This window comes from Marmota monax, unplaced genomic scaffold (assembly GCF_021218885.2).
Source record: "Marmota monax isolate L192 unplaced genomic scaffold, Marmota_monax_Labrador192_F-V1.1 WCK01_AAM20220418_F8-fsc00062, whole genome shotgun sequence".
Classification (NCBI taxonomy): Eukaryota; Metazoa; Chordata; class Mammalia; order Rodentia; family Sciuridae; genus Marmota; species Marmota monax.
This window is the reverse complement of record NW_026695221.1, coordinates 6,898,333-6,923,116: the sequence shown is the minus strand read 5'-3', so window position 1 is coordinate 6,923,116 and position 24,784 is coordinate 6,898,333. Positions and strand designations below refer to the sequence as shown.

The 24,784-nt window shown below is 45.3% G+C and overlaps 1 protein-coding gene across 4 annotated transcripts in view; it reads left to right on the top strand.

Moving 5' to 3' along the window:
* Positions 1–24,784, top strand: part of Fli1 (Fli-1 proto-oncogene, ETS transcription factor) — a 128,901-nt gene that overhangs the window by 70,933 nt on the left and 33,184 nt on the right. For all 4 annotated transcript variants that reach the window (XM_046432666.2, XM_058575278.1, XM_046432668.2 and 1 more), the window contains 3 exons: positions 4,733–4,944; positions 14,631–14,785; positions 19,125–19,328. In XM_046432666.2, coding sequence (XP_046288622.1) covers positions 4,733–4,944; positions 14,631–14,785; positions 19,125–19,328 — 571 coding nt within the window. The remainder of the gene's footprint in view (positions 1–4,732; positions 4,945–14,630; positions 14,786–19,124; positions 19,329–24,784) is intronic.

The window sequence follows — 24,784 nt, the reverse complement described above, 5'->3', positions numbered from 1 at the left end:
AAACTGAGGTGATAAAAGTACACCTCTCATGTAATTGCTAGGAGGATTAAATTAGATTATTAATGTAAACAGTGTTTTACACTTAATAATGCTTTGCTGACTGTCCACTATTTCTATTTGTTTTCTGTAATGATGACACAAGTGTATTACAAGCAATAAGTTGATATGCCAAAGGCACCTTTCCAAAATTGGGTAAGAAGGCATGTTCTCACCCAGACATGTGTATCATCAGCCATATAAACCCTCTGGCTCACGTGCCAGCAGGGGATTATGGGATGGAAGCATTTCTATGGACCAAATGTGGGTCATCTGCTTTAGCTCAGAACTCAAAACTGCCAGCCAAGCAATTTCCCTTGCTGGAGCCCTCTGGGAAAGAGGCACCATGGGATACTAATGTGTGGGCACACTTCCCCGCTGGGAGCAGAGACCACATGCCATCCTTTTGGTCCAGGGCTTAGTGGCTGAGGGACCAGAGCACCTGACCTTCAGTCCCAGCCTTGCCAGTATTCAGCAATGGAAAGGTGCTTCTAAGGATCCAAATTACTGAACTATTGCAGGGATTCCTCTCATAATGACAACTACTGGGGCAAGAAGGACCCCCAAAGCTGGTGCACACAGGGACAGGGAACCCACTCCTCCCACCTTTCTCACTTTGAAATCAGTTTTTATGTAGCATAGTCTAAAGCAACATGGACTCATATCTTTCCTTCTCTGAATTAGATCATCAGTGCCCCAAGTTCATAGGAGAAGCAAACTCATTAAAAACTAAAGGAATTTATTCTTCTAAAAGTGGTTTGTGAATTTGTATGTTAATGTTTGTCCTGTATCCAGTCTATTGGGCAAGTGTTAAATGCTTATTGAATATCAGCAATGTGCTCATTTCTGTAAAGAGTTTTAAGTACAAGTAAGAGTTTTTAGTTTAAACTTTACAAACATTTAAGAGTTTAAGTAAAGAGCTTTAAAAGACACATAAAGTAAGCCTTGATATACAGCTTCACATGTATAACATGTATAACAAGAAGCAGATATTGTAATGGAAGTGCCTTAGGACATGGCTGCTCACCTGATGAGAGCTGCCCTCCAGTGCCTGCACCCACATCAAATTACCTTAGTGACTTTGGGTCCCCAGCAGTGATACAGAGGCCACTGCCATCACCCATCACCAATTCCCCTGTTTGCCTTCTCCTGTTCCACCCCATCTCTATCATTGAAGCCTACTATCCCCAAAACAGTTTGGAGAAGGATCTCACTAACACTGCCCAACATAAAGAGACAATATGCTTGTTAAGAGCCTGGTCTCAGGTTTGAATGGCAAAGGGGTGCTATTTACCTACAAAGGCAGCAAGAATAATCTCTCCAATTCTTATTTTTTTCCTGGGTCCCAAATCAGCTTGTTTGAGGTCCCAGCTCCCCAAATCTTCAATTTCTATTTTGTCACCCTCAGCAAATTCCCCTCACTATATTGGATTTTCAAATTCAGAGCAACAAGCCAGACAGGGAACCCTCTCCTTGATCTTCTCTCTTTTTCCAATTTCCATCAACAATCAATTCTTTTCTCTACTGTGTGTGTGTGTGTGTGTGTGTGTGTTATGTATGGTGTGTGTGTGATGCATGCACGTGTGTGCATATGCTCAAGAAGTGTTCTCACCAGGCTTTTAAAAGGTCAAAGGAGTCAGAATGTATTTTCAGAGAAGGCTGCAGGGACTGAGGAAGACTCATGTAACTTACAGAATGGCAAGGACTGACTGTGCATCAGGGTAAAAGGGCAAAGAAAGGGTAGTCACAGCAAGAGGGAAAGTATATATGAGTAGGATTTATTTAGTGAAGCGGTGATAAGAGTTAGAATTGGCCAGAAGTTGTGTCAACGGGAACGTCATGAAACATAAGGGTAGGCAGGCAGGGCAAAACTGAGTTGGTGGAAAAGAGTAGGTTTGCCATGGTGCATATGAGTCTTGGAGGGGTTTGAACAAGGTTTGTGGCTAGATCCCCACAGTATTCACAACTTTCAAAGGAGCTAGAGTTGACCAGGCACTGTGCACTGGGGACCAGATGAGGGAAGAGTGTGTAAGTGTGTAGCAAGGAGGAGTCTGAAAGAGGAAGGCAGAGGAGGTGCCTGTGCCTGGCCAGGACCATGGAATGGGCAGAATTAGGGTCATTCTGAGTGGATCACTCTCTTCCTCTGACATTGCCCCTTACTAAAGTTTCTTTTGATTGTGAATTACATTCTAAAGGAAACTTCTATTCCGAGATGAGTTCAAACCAGTTTTGTACCTACACTCTGTCCCATGATGTATTTTTTTTCTCACTGTGCATTGCTCACTTCCTTAAGAAGTCTCTCTAAGGTCTGTCTCTTGAACCCCAGTTTCCTGTTGTAAGTTTTTTGCTGCAAATCTTTGTTTTGCCATTGGTGTGTCCACCTTGGACTTGGTAATCCTGACTTCTCCTGTTTTTTGGCTTACCTTCTTTTGTGGTGATAATAATGGGATCCTTTTGCCCTTCACCAGAGCATTCCTATGACCTGGTCTGCCTCCCAGACCTCTTTGCCTCTGCTATTCCATATTATTCCCCCGACACCTAGAGGAGTGAAGTAGAAGAGATTATTTTGCTGGAAACTGCAAGATTCATGCAGGATAAACCAAGAGTATAGGCCACTCTCCACAGCAAAAGATGACACCTGATGGCTAAATGTTATTGCTTTTTGTATCAGAACTATGGGAATCACTCTTCACCTTTAGCACTCAAAGTGCACTTGTGGGTCCTGGGTGGTCATGTGCCTTTTGCCCCTGTTGTGTAGAACCCAAGAAATTTCAAATATTCAGAGTCAGCCCTCTGAGAGGTTATAATGTCATACTTTTCAATTTGGACCTATAATGCCTTGTACCCAGGTAACAGTTCAACATTTTGGGGGGATGTAGAGCCAGGATTGATCCTTAACTAAAATGAAGAGTGGATGTAATAAACAAAAGAAAAGTGGTCCTGAGAGGCACAGTTTTCCTCTGAGCATTATATAAGAACATCAGGTGGAAAATGAAGGGTCCCAGCAGATCTCAGGTCTGAAAGAAGGGATAGCCAGGCATCTGGAAGGCATTTGTTCTGGAGGAGACCTTCAAGGCAGGAATGTGAATTCCACAAAGAATGTAGACAAATCTCAGACTTAAGAGGTGCTATTCATTTATTATTATGTTTTTAAGTAAAGGCAGTGTATATATTTTCTAGGGCTGCCATAGCAACATAGCAACTGAGTGGCTTAAACGATAGATTTGCTCACAGATCTGGAGGCTGGAAGCCCAAGGTTAAGGTGCCAGCAGGATTGATTTCCTCTGAATTTGTTGCCCTGGCTTATAGACAACCAGCTTGGTTAGCCTCTGTGTACACACATCCCTGATGTTTCTTTGTGTGTCCAGACCTCCTTTTATAACAACACTAATCAGTTTGGAATAGTGTCCACCTAATGGCTTCATTTCAACCTGATCACCTTTTTAAAGGTCTTATCCCAAATACAGACTCAATCTGAGGTACTAGGGATTAGGACTGCAACCTAACAAGTTTTTAGGAGCACAATTCAGCATGTAATGAATAGCCTACGGGAATCTTTGAACACGAATAGTTATTATTGCTGACATTTTTTTCATTTATTATGTGCCAAAGATTGTTATAAATATTTTTCATGGATTATTTTATAATCTTCTCCATAATAATATGGATTATATAGATTATAAAACCATTTTTTTTTCTGAAAGATGGTGAACTGAATTTGATGTAATTATATGGGAAATGCTGTACCCCAGAATCCCTGTGGTTTAATATGACTTAGAATAATGAGAGACTCCTGTCCTCATCTTTAGGTTGGTGGAAATCTCTGGAAAATGCAAGGCTTTCTCCCTCAATCCATGACCTCTAAAAGCCAAACCTGTTTCAGGGAGAGTATGGGTGGGTAGGCCATAGCTACAGGGTAACTTGCAGCCCTGACTGTCCCTTCCATGTATCTATGCTTACTCCCATCTTCTTTGCCAGGCTGAATCATCAAAAATTAAATTAGGATGCACCAGCACATGCTGCAGAGCTCTCAACAAATTGCTGAACATTTAGTCTAAGCTATTCCAGACCTCCTCCTTGAACTGCATCCCCCCCACCCCCAACACACCAAAAACTCGGTGAAAAAAACTATTCTTACTCTTGTTTACAGCTAAGGAAACTAAATTGACCCAGCCACAGTCCTTAGTGCCACTCTTTCCTTGTATGACCTTCAGCTAGATGACCTCTTTCAGTGGGTCTCACTAATCTCAGCTGTAAAATAAATTCTCATTCTCATTTCCCCCTCATAGTTTGACTACTCTACACAGCTAATACAAGGCACTAGTGCTTAGGTCTGAAAGGATCCAGTGGTCAAGCCCCACCCCAACCCTACATTCATGTGGTGTAACCACTGTTTGTCTTCCCACAACCCTTCTCTCCTTTCTGGGGTTCCCATCCTATAGCCCCAACAAATGAGCCCACTTCTATGTTCCATTCCTCCTTCACTGCCCAAACTCCAGAATCACCAACAGAGAACTCAAGTTTGCATATTGGTAAACGTGCCCCTGGGAGTGTGAGTCAATCAGCCATGGCACTGTGGGTACTTCCGGGCAAGCCCTCCCAGGCAGCCCTGGGCCACCCTGCCAGCTCAAAATGAGAATGCCACTCTCCTAGGTGAAGAGTGACACTGGGCTTTGTCTCTTCTCTGGCCTTACAGGAGGCTCTGTCGGTGGTGAGCGACGACCAGTCCCTCTTTGACTCAGCATACGGAGCGGCGGCCCATCTCCCCAAGGCCGACATGACCGCTTCGGGGAGTCCTGACTACGGGCAGCCCCACAAAATCAACCCTCTCCCACCACAACAGGAATGGATCAACCAGCCTGTGAGGGTCAACGTCAAGCGGGAGTATGACCACATGAATGGATCCAGGTAAGTCCTCCAGACCTGCATGGAGCTGGGGGAAGCTCCGGGTACCCTCCCTCCTCAGGTGACCTAGTCATGCAGATCTTCACTATGCAGCTTCTGGCACATAGGGCATTTGCAGCAGATGAGGCTCTGGTGTTTGGCCAGGGAGCTTGGGTCAGTTATAGAGAACTAAGGCAAGATAGGTTGCAGAACTGGAGGCTGGAGGTGAAGTAGGGTCAGGAAACCCACCTGGACCTCTGGGTCCATATGCATCCCATAGAGGACAGTTTAGAGTGAGGTCCCAGGACCCTGTGCAGATACTCATGGAATACCAATTTTGTGTCAGGCCAAGAACAGGTCTGGCCCCCTTTGGGGAAAACTTAGTAATAAGATACTCCTCCCTGTCCTGTTGAAGATACTTAACATCTCTGGGTGAGTCTCACCAGAGCAAAGACGACCAAAGCATTCTAATAAGGGGGAGAATTGATGAGAAGACAATGCTTGCAAGAGGGCTCTCTGTGCCAGGAGTGAAGTGCTGCAGTTGGACAGTGTGTTAGGAAGGATGCTAGTAAAAATATCCAGGGTGGCTGAAATTTTGTAGAAATGAAGAGAGGAGAGTCCAGGGGGAGAAAAATCAGAGAAGCAAGGAAAGAACCCAGCCTCTAGATAGGTAGCTTGAGTTTCACGTTCTGCCTCCCCATTTGGGGCAAATGCTCTAAATCCCTCTGAGTACTAGCTTTCTCATTTCTAAAACAGTGTTTAGAAATCTTCATAGACTTTCTTCATAGGCTTGTTAACTCTGGTACTGCAGGGAAAGGACCCAGGACAGTGCCAAGGACTCAGAAAATGCTCAATAGTGATAGTGACCATTATGCTCAAAGGCTTAAAAGAGAGAAAACATTAGTCTCACTCATTATCTTACAATTCCTGGCAAATATGCTTGGGCTAAAGCACATGGAGATAAAAATAAAAAGCAAGAAATGGTCCCAACTGGCAAGCTAAGAAAATAGGCCATTCATTTTATGGGCACAGACTGACTTTAAGCACAGAAGTGACACTGAACATCATTAAAGACTAGTATGCTGACAATCATGGTGCACCATGAATGGGGACAAGAGAGTCAAGTGAGAAAGTTACTGATATGTCTCAGATAGGAAATAATAAAGTTCTGAACTAGAGTAATGCTAATAATTAAAGAAATCAAAAAGAATAGATACATAAGTGATATATCAAAGAGATGATTAACAGGGCTTATGTAGATAAATATTGAAGTAGGTGAGAGGGAAGATCAGATATAGCTGGAGCCTGGATGTTTTGAAGAAGGATGATGTTGTTAGAAGACATAGGAAGGCAGGGAGAAGAAATGCTTCAGGGAAGAATGTCAACATTCCCTTAGAGATTCATTGTGAGCAATTAGTACAACATCCAGATAAAAATGTCTACTAGGCTTTGGAAATCAAAGTTCTAATAATATTTGGGAGCAGGAATGTAGGTTTGGGCATCATCTCTGAGGAGCTTTAACAGTGCAAGTAGATGAGTCATGGAGGAAACAGATCCAGGGAAAGAAGAGAGACGGGAGGGAAAGGGAGTGAGAGCTCCTGTCTCAGACCTGAACTCCTAGCCCTCCCACATTTCAATCTACTAACCAAAACCAGTGACTGGGATCCCAGCCCCCTTCCCAGATTCTAGGATTTTATAAAATCTCAGAGATTGTGGGACAGGAGCACCTCAAATGCATTTCTCTTGGCAGAGAGAAAAATTGCCATGCTATACTTCCTAACAGTCACAGGGCATTTTCTCATATTCTCTTATCACACATACCCCCATGCTTCCCCCCCCCCCGCCCCCCCCCACACACATACTCCTAGGAGGTAGATATTCTAACCCCATTATTATAAAGAAAGGCACTTTGGACTCTGAGGGAGTGCCTTGTTTAAGGATCAAGAGGAGGCAAAGCTAACACACATCCCAGGCTTTCTGGTCCCTTGGGCATCTTTGTACCCCTCCCTCTCTGCCTGTATAACCTGTTTTTATACCAAGGTCTCATTTCTGCCAACACCTGCTAGTGAGGAGACCTGATCTGAGCAATGCCTCTCAAACTGTTCTGACCACATGAAGCTTCTGATGCTTGTTGAAAATCCAGATCCCACCACCGTAGATTCTTTGGTCTGCTGCACCTGAATCTGACCACCACCCACCCCCACCATCCCCCATCCAAGCCAGCAGTGCCTTTCCTGAGCTGCTGCTAGAGCATCCTGGCCTTTCTTCTTCTTGCCCTCCTGAAGTCAATTCTCCAGACAGCAAACATCCAGTCATCCTTTCAAAATATTTAACCCTCTTACTCAAAACCTTTTAATGGCTTATGACAAAACCCAAATCCTTAGCATGGCCCAACCATCCCTCCCACATGTTCTCCAGCCCCTCCCTAGCTCATTCCTCCCTCCACACCAGCCACACAGACTCTAGCTGCTCCTTGACCCCCAGGCACACTCTTTCTTCAGAGTCTCTGCCTGCAGATTGCTTCTTTCTGGAACATTCCTATTCCATCTTGTTGTATGACTTCTTGGAAGTTTCAGGACTTTATGGATGCCACCTCTTTCAGAGGCCTTCCCTGACCACCGGATCTAAAGTAGCACTCTATCATCACCTTTTAACCTGCTTGAATAGTTCTTAGTTCTTGTCACCTCCCTCACTAAGGTGTTTGCAGGGCTTTTGTTCACTGAACAATGTCTGACACATGATGGACATTAATAGTTGTTTAAATACATTACTAAATGAATGCAAGGCTAAGCAGACTCAAAAGTGAAGTCATTTATCTAAGGTCATGCAGGTACAGGTTGAGTCTCCATTATCTGAAATGTCTGGGACCAGAAGTGTTTCAGATTTCAGATTTTGTATATATATATATATATATATATGTGTGTGTGTGTGTGTGTGTGTGTGTGTGTGTGTGTGTGTGTGTGTGGAGAGAGAGAGAGAAATATGCTGGGATAGATACCCAGTCTAAACATATTTCTGTTTCATATACACCTTATACACATAGCCTGAAAGTAATTTTCTGCAATTTTTAATGCATTTGTATTTTGACTATGATCTCTCATATGAGGTCAGGTATGGAATTTTCCACTTTTGGCATCATTGTTGGTGCTCAGAAAGTTTGGGATCTGGAACATTTAAGATTTTGGATTTTTGAAATAGGGATACTCAACCTACAATTAGTAAATAAGCCAGGGCAGAGACCCAGCTGCACTGACTTAACCCCTCTCATGTTGGTTCTGGGTTGGTGTTCAAAGGCTATATTTATGAGTCCACTGCTTCCTCCCCTGCTACTAGAGAAACCTCAAGTACTCAAGAATACTAATCCTGGGCAAAGAGGGTCCCCCAAGGAAATGGATGTTTAGAACCCATTTGCCAGCTGGTACCTGTCTCTGGTCACCAGAAGCCAGCTGGAGGAGAGCTGTACAAATAGCTCCATGAGCCATCTGGATATTTACCTGGCTTTGGTTGTCCAAAGCAGCCTCTGCTTAAGATTTACCTGTCCTGATGCAGAACATCAGCAGGAGACCAAGTAGTTTTGGAAGTATTCTCTCACCCACCCTGGGAACACAAAGGTGATCCAGTGAACTCTGAGTCAATAAGGCACAGCAGTGGCCAGCACCTCATAAATAATTAAGCACTCACATGTGAGTCATACAGTGGGAACAGGGAGAAAGGATTTTTAGAAAGAAAAGGGGGAGCCATGTCAGAGCCTATTACTTAATTATGCAAAAATAAATGACATGAAGAAATAGATACCAGACTATTTACACCTTTTTTCATCCCAAATGCTGTGCTGACCCTATTCTCTGAAAATTACTGATAATGGTTCTCTGTTACTTACATATGATTTCACAGTTTTCAGTGGACTTATTTACCATAATACAAAAAATAGGTGAGGTTGTTGTAATGGTTTCTCACTTCATATGAAAAAACCAAAGCAAAGTACACAACTTGGATCTCATGGCTCATGAGTGGACCTCTGCTGTCCAATAAAATACCCACTAGCCCTATTCTGCAACCGAGCACTGGAAATGTGGATAATCCAAAACTGAGATGTTCTCTACATGTAAATTACATACTGGGGTTAGGAAACTTAATATGAAGAAAAAAATGTAAAATATCATGTGAATTATTAATTATGCTGAAATAATCACTCGACTATGTTGAGTTAATATATTGTTAAAATTCATTTCACTTGTATTTTTTTAATTCTAAAAATGTGGCTATTAGAAAGTTGAAAGTGGTCTGTGTGGCTTATATGTGTGACTCACAATCTGCTCTGATTGGACAGTGTTGGGTCAGAATGTTTTGGACTGTCCTGTGATTCACAGTGCATTCCCTCCATGATCTTTGATAAACATGGATTTCTGAGTTACTCCTTCATGTTTCTTGGAGGCCCCATGGATATTTGTGTCTCTCTTAGGAAGGAGGTAGTCCACATGCCTGATGCTGCAATGCCCTCTTGCTTTTAATCCCAGCAGCAAGCCATCTGGACCAGGGGCAAAGAGTCAAGCAGAGAGCCTGAGGTCTGAGGAGCTCAGAGCAGGTCTGGGTTGTCCATCCCATGGGAAGTGTCTCTCTCTCTCTCTCTCTCTCTCTCTCTCTCTCTCTCTCTCTCTCTCTCTCTCTTCCTATCTTCCTGTTGTGGTTGAATCTGGTAGGCTGGGTTACCCTCAAACAGCCTGGTCCACAGGTACTATGTTGGATATAGATTTCAGCAACTTGAGCCAAGTTGTGGTATGCAAATAAATCAGCTGCATCCTGTCTCAAGGGGATTGGGGAAAACATCCCATGAAAGAAAGAATTATGTTTTATAAAAGAGAAGCTCTTGCCTTAGGAGTCTGGCATTCAGGACCTGAGTTGACTGTCAACCTGTCCTGACACTTCCTGGACTGGCCAACAGTATCAGGATGCACTGAACACCCTGAGACTCACATTCTCATGTTCTGAACCCTGCTACACATAACCTGAATGGGAATTCATCCTCAGGATTCTGGAAATGTTACCAGCCTCTGCAGTGTGTGGGGATGAGTCCCTTCACAGTCTGGTTCAGCTGCATATTTTTGGACCTTGAGGATATAACTTGAGTTCAGTCGTTTTGAATGGGAAGTTAAAAAAGAATTTTGTGCAGTCTAAAGTGGTAGCTTTGGGGACAAGTCTTCGAAATCTCCTTTCATCCAAACTCCCAAGATTTTACTCCTTTTCTTAAAGCTTAATAGTTTGCAAGGCACTTTTTATAATCTTTAACAATCTATTAAAGGCAATGTTCACTGAACACACAAAAATAAAAGCAGAGGAGTAAAGAGCTTATGTCCCATGGTGGTGACAAAAGGCAGAGGCTACAGAGCCCTGGTCAGTTTAACTGTGGCCTGCTGAGCTACAGCTTCTGGTGGCCCTATGACGGAGAGACTCTGGGCTACATTCTCAGAAGCACTATGTCCTCCCTGCTCTATTGTGGCAGCCCCTATCCCTCTTGTCACCTGTCCTACTGCTGTCAGCTGCTTGTGGGCCCCAACCCCTTGCTAGCTGCAAGTGTAGTTCTCAATACAAATTAGCAGCAATGCAGGCAGGCTGAATGGCAAAGCCTCTTTCCCCTTCCATGCTCCCCCTCCTTCCCTCTCTCTTGTTTTCATTGAGCCCTCTTCACAGGCGCCAGCTGCCTCATTAAAGAGCAGTCTTTATGCTGGGCTTCACCTGTACCCACCCTTAGCAGTAGCTGTTGAGCCCCATGGCCACACTGTCTGGCGGAGGCACAGAGAATGGAGGGAAGTCTGGCAGGCGAGCGGGAGAGGTATGGCTTTCCTTCTTTCTTGCCCTGAGCAGTTGGAGGAGGGCCAGCCGGGCAAGGGCAATGGTCAAGGGTTGGTGGGTGTCAGGGCTTCTCCATAAGGATGCCCTTTGCAGAACCTGGCACAGAGAACTGGGACCAAGGACAGGGCCTTGTTCCAGAAGTTGCCCCTGCAAGACAGATCATTTGCCTGGCTAAGAAACAGGTGTGCCCAGGGCAGGAGGAGGGAGAAAGGAGGAAAGCTGGGCCAGAACTTCTGTGGGCTAGTGAAAAAGGAATTTCTACTTGCCAGACATCTAATGGCTGCCCAAGAAATAGAACCCCACTCCTGCTCTCACCCACTTCCCCAGTGATGCTTGTGACTCTTCTCCTTCCAAGGTTCTGAATTAGGCAGGCTTTACCAAATGTCTTAACTTTTTATACTTATTTTCCTCTATTCCTAGCACCAGGGACCAACCCTTCCATCCATACCCACTGATGGCCATAAACCATCAACAATCACTTTTTTTTTTTTTAGTGGTTCTTGAAGTTTTGATTTTCTCTACATGGCTAGGGCTCAGTTTTTAATTTTGAAATCCCTAGAGATCTGGCTGATGTGAGAAAGAGGTTTTCAAAAATTATCTCCCTGTATTCATAAAGGGAGAAGCCTATGGAAAAGGCTCCTCCCCTTCCACCATACCCTGCCCACGGAGTCTGGCTCTGGGCACCTTCCAGGGGAAGTGTGTGTCCTGTCAACCCCACCCTCTCCCACAGAGATCCCCCAGCCAATGAAAACCTTGCTCTCTTGGTTTCAGGCCAACTTAATCCTCCGCACTTCTCTGGCACGTGAACTGTTTCACATCTGTCAAGAATCTGGGAAAAGTTACCAGATTGTGTGGTGTGAGTGTGTGTAGTGTGTGTGAGTGTGTGTGAGTGTGTGCACTCATGCATGCATATCTTTTGTGTCACTTGTGTACATGTGTAAGTATGTGTGTATGTATTATGTATGTTATGTGTGGTAGATGATGGGTGTGTGCACAGGTGTCTTCTGTATTCTATGCATGAAGATAGTATTGTGTGTGTGTTTGTATCATGAGAGAGTGGGTGTGTGCCTTTATGTGTATGTGTGAACGTATGTGTGCATGTTTTTCAGAGTGTGTACATGTATGCACATATGCGCGTGTATGTATGTGTTGTATGGTGGAGTATATATGTGCATATGTGTGTTTGTGTGTGTGGTGGAATGTAGGTACATGAATGCATGTTTGCATTGTGTATGTGTGTCATAATGGGATATGTATATGCATACATATGTGGTAAGTATATACATATTTGCACTGTTTGTGTGTTGTGTGTGTCATATGTGGTGGAGTGTATGTGTTTATTTTTGGGGTATATATGTATTGTGTATGTGCATGTACACACATACATGGTAGAGTATGTGCATGTTTGCATTGTATGTGGTGTATGTGTATAGGTGTGGTGGAGTGTGTGATGTAGAGTATGTGTGTGCATATATATGTGATTGTGTGTCTATGTGGTGGAGTGTGTAGGCTTATGAGTGCATGTTTGCATTGTGTATGTATGTCATGTGGTGGAGTGTGTGCATGTTTGCACTGAGTATATGCGATGTGTGTTTATGTGTGTGTGTGGTAGAATCTGTGTGTGTTGGAGTGTCTCCTTGTGTATGTGCGTGGGTGCATGCGTACATGTGGTTAGCCATGGGGAGGGTGGAGGGGCTGCATGCTCGGGCCAGCTCAGCTCAGACTCGGCACCAGGGTTGACTGGGACTGCTTCATCTCAGGCCAAGTCCTTCAACAGCAGAAGCCAGAGGGCCAAGCGCTGGTGAAAAGCCCTGATGTGCTACTGCCTCCCCTCCGACTGCCATGGGGACATTAAACCTTCAACGATCTGGGACTCTGACGGCTGGTTCTTGGTTCTCTGCCTGGAAAAACAGTAGGCGAATAGTAAAACCTTAAATTCTAACATGTGTAAGTTATACATCTTATTTTCATTTTCAGCCCATGTTCCCTCTGTAAGACATCAGGAAAAAATTACCGTCTGACTTCTAATATCTCAGTGGAGCATTTATCTCCCAGCTATGATAAGTGATCTTCAATATTTTTTTCCTTTCAGATTAAGAAACAAATTCATTTAATTTTCTTTATTGAATGTGCTCAGGCCTCCCCCACCCTGCCCAAGTCTTGGGAAGCCCTGGGCTGTTCCCCTTCTTGCTGGGCTGGTAACAGCTCTCCCTGCTGTGTGGATGGGTGGGTCCCTGTCTGGCACAGCCCTGCTCCTTAAACCCTCTCAGTGGTCCCTTCCTGCCCACGGCAGAGTGACAGAGGGCAGTGGCTAGGCCTTTGGAATGTCCGGAGAGGTTAGCAGCGTGAAGTTGGAAAGCTGTAATCTGAACCTTATCTGACCTCCTTGGTCTGAAGGTCTGGTTTGGAGCTCTCAGAGTACTGGCTGTCTCCCAGGCTGCCAGAGCGGATGCTTGCTGCTTGGTGTAACCTTGGCTGCAGCCCCTGCTTGGCCTTTCAGGGGTCTCCTCTGGTCCTGCTGCCAGAGGATCTAAGTGGGAACTGGACATGGCAAGGTGGCCCCTCCCCAGACACACTGGGAGATCCATGATAATGGACTGAGAGCTATATGGAGGGTTCTGCCTGCTTGCTCTGTGGCACCAAGTGACCACAGTGGGTGCGTCAGCCCAGCTCTCCAGACGGTTGCTCTATCCCTATGCTGCAAAAGACCAGGTGTTAATTGGGTTGTGTCGTTTGTGACCATGTTAGGTGATTTGCTTTCTCTCTTGTGCATTTTCAGATTGCATCCTCTGTGAACTTAGTGATCAGGGCTGCAACACTCTATTGGGGCCACAACCTCTATCAGGTTGTAGTTCCTCGATTCTATTTCTCCTTCACAATAGCAATCAGTTCTTTTGCATGTGGGTTTTGATAAAGAAGCTTAACACTGAATATGAGACCTGCATCGTGTGTGTGTGTGTGTGTGTGTGTGTGTGTGTGTTGCTGGGTATTGAACCCAGGGACTTGTGCATGCTAGCCAAGCACTCTACCACTGAGCCATACCCTCAGCACACATCCCCCAGCCTACATCCCCCACCCTTTTTTTTAAGTACTGAGGATTAAACCCAGTCCTTTATGCACACTAGGCCAGCACTCTACCACTGAGCAACATCCCTAGCCTGCATATATCTTTGTGACTCTGGGCCATTCATCCCCACCTCTCCATTTCCTTAACCATAAGAAGGAGATAGTAACCTTTCTGTACCTATCTTGGAGGGTCATTGGGAAATTCAAATATAACAGTGTGTGACAAATGCATTAAAACGAAATATATGTAAAAGAAATAGCTCACCAAGAAAACATTTATCACTCGCCTCCCATGTAAAGCACTATGTAGGCTACTGGAGATTAAATAAAGAATGTAATGACACCACCTCAAAAAATAATATGGCAGGAGGGGAGCTGATGCCAAGTTAAGAATCGCATGGTGTGAAAAGTCCCATACCCAGCACAGACACATAGTGCTATGGGACTGCAGAGAAGGAGTGTCCGGGAGCAGGGACTAGAAAGAGCAAGAGCTGCCTGGCAATTAGGATAAAACTGCAAACTGCAGTGAGGTTGGGAGGGCCGTTCGCTAAGGAGCTGCCAAACATTTTTAAGTACCCTAATTACAGGATTGGTCTGGGGTTTGCAGAAAGCTCTGGTGGCACTGTGGAGGAGGGAAGTAGAGCTTCATCATCATCATCATCATCATCATTACACTCAGGTGGACTGGACGTGGCTCCACGGGTATCTGAGTGATTGGCCTGCCCTTCTGAGGCTGGGGCAAGCTGCCCCCATCAGGAATGACTTCCTCTGGGCTTTGTCTCCTCTCACTCTAGGGAGTCTCCGGTGGACTGCAGCGTTAGCAAATGTAGCAAGCTTGTAGGAGGAGGCGAGTCCAACCCTATGAACTACAACAGCTACATGGACGAGAAGAACGGCCCCCCTCCTCCCAACATGACCACCAACGAGAGGAGAGTCATTGTGCCCGCAGGTACCTTGGGAACCAGGCTGCCTGGCCAGCATTCACTTCACCACTCCTTGGGGGCTGTAGTGGAAGGGTAGGCCTGCTCCACGGGGCATTGAAACCTTACCTGGTACCCTAGTCTCCATGGAAATGCAAAATTAGGAAAGCTGTTCATCTTCCTGACTCCCTAGCTGCCATCCAAGACAGGGTCCCAATTTTCAGCAGAACACCGAAGTGCTGGTTTCAGAGCACATCACATACTCTACACCAGTGGCCTGGTATCCTAGGATGAGACCTGCTGAGGCTCAGAGGCAAGACTACCTCATCCCAAAAGGAGTCCCATGAACTCCCAGACCTAGCCATCCCTGTCTTTAAGGAGGAGGGTGGCTACTGATGCCCCCCCCCCTTCAGGCATGTACTTCCTGGCATCTGCTGGGTTCCACCTTTCCAAAATTACAGCCAGCTCTTTCAGTTTTAAAATAGAAATAACTATATTTAACAAACGGAGTGCCTTCACACGTGTGCCACAAGTTATGTCATTATGTAAAAATAGTCTCTTTTTCCGAGGTATTGGTGCTGTTGGTTACAGAAAATAAAACCATTGTTCAATTCTTCAGTCCATTGGCCGGACACGCTGCCTGGGCTTGCACTCACTAGCAAGCCCTGCCACCCGGACACAAAGGGAGTTTGAAAACTGCCACGTGTAGAACGGGTGCCAGGTAGTAGGAGCAAGAATGTCCAGATCTTAAACAGAGTGAATTACAGGGAGGGACCAAAACTAACCTTACCAAAATAGCTCCACCAAAGAGACTAACTCCCTCCATTTGTAAAAGTGAAAAGGCAGTTGTGTCTCAGGACAGAGGATCAGACGACTCTCTGAGGTAGTCCAGAAAAATGTGTTGGTCTAAAGGCACGATTTTGAGATGGGACCATCCTTCCAAGGAAAGCTGTACCTCACCATATCCTGGGACCACAGCCCATCCATGTGTTCTGGGCTAAACTCAAGGGGAGATGAAGGTGAAAAGTAGGGAAGAGTGAGGCAGGAGAGGAGGGGGTTGTGGGAATTGTTCTGTACCTTACAATATTTAAAAACTGTTCAAGTTCCTTCTTCCACTAACAAAAGAAGAGGAAGAAGAGTTTCATTTCTGGAGTGCTTTCCAGCTGCCAGACATAAGATAAATTTGCTTTATCTTATGTCATTTAATGTTTGGTCTCCTGCCTCCTTCAGGGGATCAGCTGGTGATCATTAGCCCAGGTGCATCTTCTCCCTACTCAAAGACAATGCGACTATGTTGTTAAAACTAACATGGTGGGGACTCTCAATGCTTCCCCAGGCAAGGCAGAGCCTTCCTTGCTCACTGGGTATCAAGCTCTCCTGCTTCAGTCTAGCACAAGAAGAGAATCTTGGGGGACTAAAACATTAGGGGATCACATTGTCTCTGAACCAATTTGTTGGCACCATCTCATTTTGGTAGTCATTTGGGGCGGGCTTATGGAAAGAGGACACAAATGGCCAGAATGGTGGGTTGACCCTCTCACTCTTAATTGGTATTGACATGCTTTCAAAGGGAATAGCAAAAAGTTGGACTTCAATGGGGCAAGTGAACTGTAGCAGGAATGATGAAAATAATGTCAATTCATATCAAACATTTTCAAAGCACTTCGCCTAAGGAATTCATGAGCTATGGATTTGCTTCATTATTTGGCCACTGGCTAGATCTTTAAGAATTATCCTCAGACATGTTGGCTTCCTCCTGGTCAGCCTCCTGGACATAAGGGAAAGTCTCATTTGGGCAGGTCCACAAATCAAAGCAATAAAACATTAGTGGAACAACCAATTGAATTTATGACGGGATTTTAAGACAAGTATAAATGAGCGCCCTAGTTAATGACTAGCTCCATGTTCAGATGGGAAGAAACTAGGACTAAATCATCCAGGAAATACATTTGGAAGAGTTTAGCATGATCTGGAGTGGAAGATTTATAATTCATTGTGCTGTAGAGGGAGAGAAATAATATTGTGATAGAGCCCAAAGCAAGGGAGGAAATAATAAAATAAATAAAATATAGGGTATAAAATTGAATTTGAGACCTTGGATACTAAAAGTGAGGAATTAGGAGAAGTGAAGGATGAAATAATATGCTACATAATCCAACTCCCTCCAGGACATTTTTCTTTAGAATTCTGAAATGGTGCAAACGTATTTCCATTTACCAATGGTCCGTGCCTAATTGCTGCTGGAGAGTAAAAGTAAAAAAAGCAAGAAATTTATCTGAAAGAGACAAATGCACACTTGTACAATGAAGCTTTAGAGGAGCTCTGCTTTTTGGCACAAGGGCTTTGTAACTTACAGGTGAGTAATTGAGGATGGTGAGGAGGCAAGAGGGGAGGGGGCTTTGGGAAGACTTCAGTTGGAACCCCAACACAGATTCTTACCAGCTGTGGGTCTTTGTGCAAGAGACTTGAACATCTATGACTCCACTTTCCATCTGTAGAATGGGGAGAACCAATTTTGCCAGGTTTCCTTGATGAGTAAAAGTGGGATGAATGGAGGAGCTGATGCATCCCACAGCTGTGCTACCACTGGTAACAGGGTCGTGGATTGTTGGTATGACGTGCAACAGCAGCCTGTGACTTTCATCCCCAAATTCTCCTCTTAAAGGGGTCCTCCAGCACACACACTGCACTGCTCCCATGCATGTGTGGTACTGGGCACATTGTAAGCCATACCCAGCCCTGACACCCAGATGCTTTCATATAAAAAACCAAGGCGAGATGGAGAACCCTGCCAAAGGCACACAGCCAGCAGAAGATCCCCCTAAAAGCTCTGGGCAATGCCCTCTGGTGAGGCAATAGAACCTTGCCTTCTTCCCTAGTGCTCTCCTAAGCATCAAACCCTGTTCCCATCTTTGCCAAGAGCCTTCACAGTCTCTGCAGAATGAGTGTGTGAATTGATTGCTAGGGAGCACAGATATTCCTGCCAAATAAGCGTGCTAAATAAAACAGGTCATGTAAAAGTCAGGGGCGACCCACTGTCTTGTAATAAAATTCAAGTCTCTCCTCCTCCAGGAAGCCTACTAGGACTCTCCACATTCACATTCTTCTCTGCCACCCAGGACCCTTGAACTACCACCATGAAATCCACTGCTTAGTTATTGCTTTGCTACTATTTTATGATAGGTATTGGGTGCGGGCAGGCTAAGAGCCACATAGTTTTCTTCTACGATGAGCATAATTTAAGGTATTTGTTGGACCCAATAACAATTGGTTGACAAGTGAAGAGATGGGTTCCAGATGTAACAAGGGATAAGGAATAAGGGTCCTACTTAGTACAGAACCTGAAAGTGCACCCCACACACCTGGCTGAGGACTTGTGAGGGTCCCATGGTGGCATAGCTATTGTCCTTACATTGCTCAAATTCACTCACGGCTAAAAGTTTCCTGTCTTTAACATCATTTCTAATCTTTGAGTATTTAAATATCCTAAAGATGTTTGGGGAATGATCTGGTAGACATTTCAACACGGCTGTCCCCAAAAGGGAAAAACCCAGATTGGATTCATATCAAACACCACTGGGTCTTCCAACCATGCAGATGAGATTGCTATAAAAGTTCATGCACAGATATTTCTTTTCTATAGACATCTGAGGGATTGGTGCTCTTTCTTGAAATCATTAATGTTCTTAAAAACACAGATGGTTCCCCTTTCCAGAGACAGTGGTCCCTGGATCCATGCAATTGTGTCTATTTTCATTTTGATGCCACTTTTCTCAGGGAAAGGTCTCAATTGCCCTCCAAGATCTTTAAGGGGCATCCTGTCAGGGGGCAGCTAAGAGCCTTCCCAGAGAGCTAAGTGGTCCAGGCAGCACCAGCTGCCATAGAGTCAGATGGGCTGCTCTGAGGGGGGTCATCTAAAAGGGAACTAGCAAAGGGAGAGAGAGAGAGGAAGGGGGAAGAAAAGGGGACAGGAGGGAGAGAAATGGAGAGAGGAAAGGGGAGGGAAAGGGGAGAGAAAGAGGAGAGAAGGAAAAAGAGGGAAGAAAGCAGAGAAAGACATAGGGGAGGGGGAAATGGGAGGGAGGAAAAAAGAGATGGACAGAAAAGAGAGAGAGAAAGGGGAGAGAAAGGGAGAAAGACAGAAAGAGATGGAGAGAGGAAGGGAAAGAGAAAAGAAAGGGAGAAAGCCAGAGACGGAGAGAAATGAGGGAAGAAAGAGAGGAAGATTGAAAAAGAGGGAAGAAAGAAAGAAGAGAGAAGGAGGGAGAGAGACAGGAAGAGAAGGGAGGAGGAGAGGGAAGAGAGAGAAAGGGGGACTTCTAGACTGTGTGAGCAGCCTTCCTTGCTGACCTCTCCTCTCCTCTACAGACCCCACGCTGTGGACGCAGGAGCACGTGCGGCAGTGGCTAGAGTGGGCGATAAAGGAGTACGGCTTGATGGAGATTGACACCTCCTTTTTCCAGAACATGGATGGCAAGGAACTGTGTAAAATGAACAAGGAGGACTTCCTCCGAGCCACCTCGCTCTACAACACGGAAGTGCTGTTGTCACACCTCAGTTACCTCAGGGAAAGTAAGTGCCAAGGGCCCAGGTCTTGGAGAAAGCTCTGTGGGGCTTGCTGGGTTCCCCACAGGTCAGTAAAGGGGGTCACTGTCATTTGTATTAGTCACCTGGGCAGAGGCCTAGGAGTGGTACCCTTGGGGCTGCAACCCCTCAAGGTCATTTGGGCTCCTACAGACCCTTCAAGGGTCAGACTCAATCCTGAGTTATCAAGGGAAGCAAAATAGGCAATGCAGAAAAAGTAGGGTGCTGTGACATGGGGGTTGGGGGTCAACAGAGGCTAGTTACCCTGGTCCTATGAAAGCCTCATTCTAGAAGTTACTTCTGCTCATAATTATGTAGAAATGGAAGGTCTGGCTGGCGTTTTCCTAAGAAATGACTTAAAGTTCCTGCAGGAAACTGAGTTTGTGCATTTGGGATTTAAGTTTTGAAAACTGACATAGTAACTTCCTCTTATCCTGGGGCCACTCTGATGCCCCCTGACCCTGCCTTACAGGCTGCTTCCTGCACACTTATTTGCTGAACAGGGAGAGTAGCCCATGCCACCAGGGTGATAGGATCTACAGGAAGCTTTCTCCTGGTATAGCCTGGAGAACAACAACATCAAAAAAGCTTTGGAAAAGGAGAGCTTAAGAAAGAAAGGGTTTATCTACTATGAGGCTCCCCAGCACCAAGTGCCCATCAGTTCAAGGTGAATTTCATTTGATATAAACTGTACACAGAGCAGAGAATGGGACCTGCTCTGAAAATCTCAGCCTTAACTCTTCACCAGGTGATATAGCAGTACTACTCCTAATTGCTTTAGAGTTGTTCTGTGACCCGAAATCACAGTACTAAGATTAGGGAGTTGAAGCCAGGGGAAGACAATGTGTGCTCATCTATGCAGGGGTATTCTCATGACCAGGCCTGTCCAGACAGTGGGCAGGCTCTGGATGTAGTATTGACTATTAGTGACAAAAGGGGCTGGGACTATTAAAGGCTTAAATTTTGGGAAAGAGTTTGTTGATATAAAGTCCCCTTCAAAAGCTGAGGTCTTAGTACCTACACAGCCACCTTTCCTGGTCTGGTGGCCTCTGAGTTGGTTTGTGCCTTATTTGCTTTCTGTTGCTCAGTGGGTCTTTAACTCCCCCACCCCCTTATGATCTGCTGTCTTAAGGCAACCGCACAAAGTGCACTGTGGGGAGTGGGGGGCAATTCACACTAGCTGGAAAAATATTTTAAATGTCTTTGGAAGTTTCCACCCGTCCTATCCCTCCGGGCTATCTGGTCACCTCTCCCAGGCGTCTGGGAACCAGTGGGTGAGAGTAGATGACGCAGTGTATGTTAGCACCAGAGCAATGACCTCATGTCTGAGTCTTGCTGCAATATGAGGTCAGTCCAAGAAGCAGCTGTTTCAGAAAGGGGGCCATTTTCCATCGAGTTTCTCTAAGCTTTGGATGATTAGCATCTTTCTAAGGATCTGTATTTCTCCAGCTTTCAGTGTTCATAGAATGATGGGGGAAAGGATCTTTGACTGGAATCGTGCAATGATCCAGAAAGGGCAGGGGCAGAGGGAGGCCTACAGAAGGTGGGTGCATGAAGAAGACAGCAAGGCAGAGCAGCAGTCAGATCTGCTTTTCTGCCCCTCCTAGCATCAGCAGGAGGCTGAGATCCCTGAATCTTTTCCTTCTTTGTGAGAGAAGAGATGACAGCAGTGTGATATTCATATCACATAGGTCACATTATATCATTTATGATATATATGATATGATATTTGATATACAATACCATATTCATATATCACATAAAGGACGTAGTAATTTTTGGCTCCACTGTAGAGACCTTTGTTGGGAGTGTGTTCAAGTGCATTCAGAGTCAATAAGGGGGGAAGCCCATTCAGGCCATGGACCCATAAGCCTGGTTTTCTGACTGGTCTATAAACAGCCCAAATCCTCTTGGTACTTCCTGTCACCAAGAACCTGAGTCATAGACACTGAAATAAGACAAATACCTGTGGCTCAAAAGGCCCAGGAATATGAGGAGGTGGCAGTTGGTGACCCTCAGGAGACTTCCTACTGGAGGAGGGTAGAAAGCAAGAGTGAATGGTAAGTAACCCAGTAGAGAATAAAGAGGGGGGACAGAGCTTGAAATATGGGGGTAAAACATGGCATGAAAAAGGGTTGCTTCTTTCTATGAACATATATAGACATCAAAGAAGATGACTCTAAAGCAATCAAAATACAAAATTTCTAGAAAGGGGATTAATAATAGAGCAACTTTCAGAGTTGAGAGGAGATGGAATCAAGCTTGGCTATGGAAGGCCTTGGAAAGCCCAGGACAGATTCCCAGAACCAGGAGGATGGTTGGGTGACAGCAGTGCATGGTGGGAAGTTTCCCTGGCATTAAAGGTTTACTGTGAAAAAAATCAGCAGTGCTTATGATACCAGCTGAAAATGGGAGAGCTCACTGTAAGGTGGTCTGTGCATCAAGGTCTGCCTGCCAAAGCAAAGATTAAGACAGTGTATTAAGTCTTTAAAAAAAAAAAAAGAAAAGAAAGAAAAAGAAAACTTGCCCCAACGTAGTGTTGAAAGAGCCTGTTGAGGAATCTAGACTTGAAACTTCCTTATTCATGTTTCTTCCTCATTGGTGTCCTTCTTGGGGTCCAGCTTCTGGGACCCTCTATTTGGATGGTGGCTGGCTGCTAGGACATCTATCTGTAGGAGGCCAAGTGGCAGTGACTGTTAGCTCTCTGGATTGCTGTGGACTCCCTCAGGCTGACCAACGTGTCTTCAAACACTTTATAGTTTTTCCAGACTGACTTCCAGTAGATGATTTGCACTTAGGAGGGAGGCCAGTTCTTGGGGAAAAGGTTAAGTCAACTGAATTGAGACAAGGGGAAGGGGTGCTAATTCCTGTGCCTGTCATCTTGTCCTTTTGTTGGAGAGGGGGACCGAGTGCAAACATTTATAATTTAGCAAGAAGTGGAAGAAAGATAGTGGAGATCCCAGATGCAGATGGAAGTACAGGAGGGTAAAGGATAGCCATTAGAGGAAAACTGGGGAGCAGAACCTGTGTGAGGATTGTTATAGATAAAAATTGGTGGCACTGTTCTGATCTAATCTTTCTGGATTATTCTAAAAAAAAGGACACCTTGTAGGATAAGAAAATCTGGCATCAAATTTATACTTTCACAAAAAGTGCTTGACTGTTTATTCTGGTTGTCTGGGGAGGGGAGCTCTACTTTTAAATTTTAAATTTAAAGATGAATTTTCCAGGGTGAGGAAGAAATAGCAGTGTCTCAAGTCCCTCATGCTAGGATTTATCCAGCCTGCCTGGAGGTGCCTGTCTTCACATTCGGGCATTTCAACTGTCCCAGACAGAGTTGCTTTGTAACACCACCCACACTTGAAATTCAAGGACTGAGAGGGCTGTGTCTGGTTAGGATGCCTCAGTTCTTGGGGAATGCTTAAATCTTTAAGAATGCTTAAATCTCCTGGAAATAAAGACAGGCCAGCATCTGCCTAGATGTCATTCACTTTACATAGACAGGGTGCCCCCTAGTGGACACCAAGTGGACCACTCTTATAATCCCCATTTCAAAGCCAAAGCAACTGAGGCCTGACACTCTTCAGGAATTGGTTAAGGCATCCAGGCACTGAAAAGCACCTGTCCTGGTCTCTAAGCCTCAGGCCTCTGAAGTCCTAGATTGTGACTTGACCCCAAGCCTCATGCTACTGCAGATGACAGATCTATCTTGGCGAGAGATGCCCCGACCCACAGTCAACAGCAAGCCAACCTGCACCACACTTGCCTCCTCTTCCCAGCCTGAGAGTTAGCCTCACTCTTCCAGGGCTTCCACTCAGAGGGCCAGGCCACTTACCCCACAGTGTTTTGTTTTTATTTGTACCAAGAGATAAGTGCTTTCCAAAAAACTTCCCTGTGGCCTCCTGGAATGAGGCAGATTAAGCCAAATCTATCCTCCGCCAACTCCTCTCTCTTCCCCACAGAGCCCCAAGCTCTGGGCTTGATTGGCAGCCCCACCAGAATCTCTCCCAGACACACCCCGTGGGGCAGAGGCTGTGTTTGCAAAAGGCAGGCTGCGGGAAATGAGATTGGGCCCCCGAAAGATGAGGCTGGGACCTGGCAGTTCAGCCTCAGGGCCACTGGGGGGAGTTTGGGGATGTCCAAGAGTCCAGAAGCTCCTGAAAGGAGGGGGCCTGGCCAGAAGCAGAAGGAAGAAGAAGGTTTTCTGTTTGGTTTGGTTTTTCCTTTAACAAACGAGTTGGGTTTGTATGTCTTTCTGGGTCTGACCTAAGAAACTGTGTTTTCAAACAGTGGCAGCTTAAGAGAATGAAATATATTGTGTGGCAGGGAGACCACAGGAAAGGTATCTATCTTGATTCCCATTTTTAATTTAAACTTAATGGAAAACACATTTTGCGTCTTATAGTATTCCCACCTGCGACCTCAGATGGTCGGGCAAACGTGATGGATCAGGGCAATCATGCTGGTGAAGAATTATCCCTTCCAGGTCCAGGTTTGGCCAGGAAAGAACAGGATTCCAGCAGGACAAAAGGCCAGATCGCCCTGGACTCAGCACTCAGCCAGGCCTGTTGTTTAGGAGTCTGACCGCCCTGCCCTGCCCCCTCCAGCCCATCCCACCCACACTCAGCTAGAGCCATTGACTGTGCAGAAAAGGGAGACCTGGCTCAATAGGCTGACAACGAGGGATGAGGGGCGCTGGTGGATTCTATGGCAACAGCGAGGCCCAGACAAAGGCTTTGACATTGGGACGCTGCTCCAGGTGTCTCCCATGCTCCAGGTGTCCCAGATGAAAAGCAGGTTAGGCAAAGGGAATATGGAACTAAAGAAAGCACCCTCCTCCGTGGGTGGAGGTGGGGGTTGCCCCACACCTGCAAAGCTTCATGGTGCCCCTTCCCATCTCCTTTCAGATCCCAGATTCTGTATCCAGGGACAGATGGACTCAAAAATGGAAAATTATCTTTTCCTGATGCTCCTACTTTAGGAAGGCAATTCCAATCAGCAGCAGTTACTTTGTGCATTTAAGAGCAAAATTTGCTGTGAATAAATAAATATATACATGCATATATATCTACACACATATACATATGTACATATATCAAATAACCAAGTAAATGAATGTTCCAATTGACGTATAACATACAGAATATTGCAAAAAATTGCAAGGGCACAGTTGGGGGAATTATCACAAAAATGCATTCACTCACTTTTATAGGTACCACCCATCCCAAGTCAAGGAGTAGAAGAGAGGCATACTCCCTCTCTCCATCACTACTAACTCTTCTCCCCAAAGTTAACCACCACCCTGCTTTTCAACACCATGCATGAGTTTTGCCAGTTTCTTTGATTTGGCTTAGAGGCTGCAGGAGCTGATAGTGGGCTGAGGATTTGTAGAGAGATCAGATGGGATCCTGCCTTCTGCAACTTCTGGCTGTGTGATCCTGAGC